Below are 3,624 nucleotides of genomic sequence, written 5' to 3'. Positions count from 1 at the left end.
GCACCTGCGCGCAATGCGTACAGGATGAAAATTAGATTTAACTGGATCATTATGATCTTAACGCATTCAGTCCTTTAGAAAGTAATACATCGGTCTTAGCTAGTGGCTGTAAAAAAATAACACTTGAGAAGTCGGGAAAGGGATTCACTGCTTATATAACCCTTGCGAGAATAGTGGCCCCCTAATTGTGTATTCAAGCTATTACTTTTATACATTATGGATACTTTCTTTGAAAAAATATGGTTTTAAATCAAAATGGTCATTCCTTTTACTTTTGACTGTCTACAAAAACACTATTATAAAAAGTTAAATAGAATTAAGATATTTTTATATCTTTATATCTGAAAATAATTGCTAAAATTGTATGGTATAATATCTAAAAACAATCACTGTTTCCGGCTGGAATAAGTCAAATTCCATTTTGACATTTAATGTACGAATAAATTGAAATCACCGTGTTTTTAAAGTGGAAAACAGATACAATACATTTATAACGTTCTTACAGTCAGTGAGACTCCGGTTTCATAAACTTTCTGCAAGCAACTTGGAGAGGGTCCTTGGACAATTACCACTCTCTTGGAAAGTGCAAGTCTGTCGCTGTTCTGATACCCCCGCTATTTGTCGGGGTTTTCTTAACAATTCGCCGGTACCCATTTAAACTCCCGGGTGTAAAGAGTGATATAATTAAGGTAGTAAAGAGTATTGCCCAAGAACACAATTTGACCTGAACAGGCTCAGAACTGGATCGCTCGATCCAACCACTAAGGTTGTTTGCCTGAAAGCCAAGCATGAAATCGTGAAGAACTGACATTAAATATACTATAAAATATAAAAAATTGGTGCTACGCACTCACAATCAAGGAACGACATTATATGCAATTTGCGCATCAGTTAGTTTCAAACTCATTGAACTATATAGCTTCTTTCCGCTTACTCATTGAACTATATAGCTTCTTTCTTTTTGGTTATTTTTTTCCTGTACGCTTGATGTTTTTAAATGTTTGAACTCCTCCACGTTGAAAGCCCAAGACTGCGATAACGTCGAGTATTGCAGATCAATCGCGCCAGTTTCTCCCGCTTCGCTCCAGGCACGCTCGGTGACGGGTTTGATCCCGAAGACACCCTTAATAGCGGCTCCTTGAAAACGGGACTTTGCCCTTTTGAGTCGGCAAGCCTACCAAAGTTGCTGACATTGAGTTCACTGAGTTTACCCTGAGTGCATAACCCAGGGTTAATAATCTGCTGACGAACCGGCGAATTCTGTGCGGATCGCTTCAACTGACACCTGCACATCTGGTCTCGGAGATTGCTGTCAAAAAAGCTATAGATAGCCGGATTAGCGCACAACTTTCCCAAAGCCAGAAAACACGCGAAATCGCGGAAGATTTCAAAGCTTTTTTGCTTGGGATTACCAACGGTCTCCAGAGCGTATAGCGCCGCTAACGGCGCGTAACAAAAAATAAAAGTCGCCATGACTATAAGGTTCATAACCACGGATTTGCGCTTGGCTAGCGGCACGGCGTTTGATCTCAGTGAGCTGGTGAATCGGCGGTGAATGTTGATGGGTACATCAGGCGTACCTTCGCGTGCACCAACCTTGCTAACCGCGCGGTTTGCTGAATCAGGCTTCAAAAGCCGACTCACAACGGCGAAGTATGTGACAGTCATAATCATTATAGGTAACAGAAATATTGCCCAGAGTTGCACCAACGAGTAAAGCTTGTCCTTCCATGGCAAAACCTGGTGCTTATCACAGCTAAACAGTAAAGCCCTGGGTTGGTGTTTCGATCCCAAGAAATAGTACAACACGGGGTTGGCGAACAGAAGCGCGTAACACCATGCAAACACACTCATGTACTTAGCTTGACGCCGGGTTATTTTCGACAGTGGATAAAACACCGAATAAAGCCGATCCATGCTTATCATTAACAATGTCACCGTAACTGACCCCAGAGCTACTGACTGGGCGTATTCCAGTAGCTTGCAGACCGTTGGTCCTCCAACAAAATACTCCCCCACGATTTCTCGCTCGATCTTGAGCGGGATGACAATGCACGCTATAACAAGCTCTCCAATCGACAGATTCACAATTAAACTGTTCATGGCGGACATCCGCGGCGATCGCAGGCCACAGTAACATACCAAGACGTTCCCAGTCGTGGAAACCGCCAGAATAAGCGACAGAGCGATGACTTTGCCCACAGCCACGGTGTCGTGGTAAGCCGAACTTTGCGTCCCTGTAGCGTGTGTCATATAAACATCCGACCAGTTTACTGACGGATTCATTGGGTTTTGTTACTGACTCCACAAGAAACACCCAGACTCAATGTTAATACACACGTTTAGATGTTGACGCCGGGCTAAGGTTCATCGTGTATACGGCCGTAGAAACAGGGCGCCACGAGCGAGTGGGCGACAAATGTTGCTTTCGAACGCAGGAATTCTATGGAGTGAGAGATATTTGCTATGGATGACACGCCTGCCAGCTGGTGGCGTGATATTTGGCGGGTGTTTTTCCCGCCACGTCAGTAGAGCACCAGCGCCGCACCCCGTGAAGCCACAAAGGAGCATGCGCGGGTGCATAAAACTGCTGAAATAAGCTGGACTTTAAGAAAAGTTTGATTGTATTAAAATGTAGAAAGATATAGTTTTACTTTCGTTCTTTAATGATTGCGCAATATTAAAAGCCTAGTCGACCATCTAAATCACAAACTGCGAGAGCACCGAAGCATTAGTATGAGAAGAGGAGTATTTTCTGTTGCGTAAATAAAAACAAATAAGCAAACCCTTAAAATTAGGAAATAGAAAACATAAGTTATGCACCGACGGAGCGAACAAAATTACGACTTCTTTCTACGGCTTTTGAGTTTTGGATTCTTGAAGAATCAAAGTCATAACCTCAAAACGTAAATATTCGGACGCAACAATTCAAGCGAACTAAAAATTGACAATTCTTGTTTGATATAATTTTGCCAGTTTAATTTCTAGATTGTAACTATTAACAATGATTTTCGCTTTTGTTCGCTTTAACATCGAATTTTACAGATATACAGTTGCACAATTATACGCCTCGATTTTTCTAGAAGCACGTTTTCTCTACAGCGGGGATCAAGAGTATTTTTATTCAAATGACAGTTTATCTCCACTTTATACATTATTAATGGAGCTATGTCACGAGGATTTTGCAGTTTTTTTTTTTGGTCTAAACAGTTCTGAAATAAGTGGTAGGCAACTTTACCCATGAAAAACATTGTCTTTGAACATTCAACAGAAGATAGAAACTTTATTTGGGGATAGAAATCAAACTTCAGCTATAGATATCGATTTTTTTAAGGCGCGCGGAAACAACTTGAAAACGTTGAGTAACGTTTTCAAGTTGCAATCCATTTCCATCTGAGCCATCCACACACAACCGCGCTTCTAAACAGTTTTAGTGCTCTAAAATAGCAATTGTTCATAAAAATGGACCATTATTTTTAGGTTTCCTACGACACAAATATAAATTTGGGCTGTTCAAAATCTGTTAAAATCCGTGACATAGTCACTTTTAAAACTCACACGGAATCAGCCATGCCAAGCGATATGATACATGTGCAGTGAAGCTTTCAAGGTCAGTGAATATCA

General features: G+C 41.3%; 1 protein-coding gene across 1 annotated transcript; it reads right to left on the bottom strand.

Moving 5' to 3' along the window:
* Positions 1–2,595, bottom strand: LOC144645544 (orexin/Hypocretin receptor type 1-like). The gene has a single exon (XM_078505124.1). The coding sequence runs from the start codon at positions 2,284–2,286 to the stop codon at positions 994–996; it is 1,293 nt and encodes a 430-aa protein (XP_078361250.1). The 5' UTR covers positions 2,287–2,595; the 3' UTR covers positions 1–993.
* Positions 2,596–3,624: the final 1,029 nt, after the last annotated feature.

Source organism: Oculina patagonica, chromosome 3 (assembly GCF_052425735.1).
Source record: "Oculina patagonica isolate OP01 chromosome 3, crgOcupat, whole genome shotgun sequence".
NCBI classification, from domain to species: Eukaryota; Metazoa; Cnidaria; class Anthozoa; order Scleractinia; family Oculinidae; genus Oculina; species Oculina patagonica.
This window is presented reverse-complemented; position numbering and strand designations above follow the sequence as displayed.

Bases quoted from the DNA above. Each gene is read 5' to 3' on its own strand.
- LOC144645544 (XM_078505124.1), bottom strand. From the start codon at position 2,286: ATGAATCCGTCAGTAAACTGGTCGGATGTTTATATGACACACGCTACA.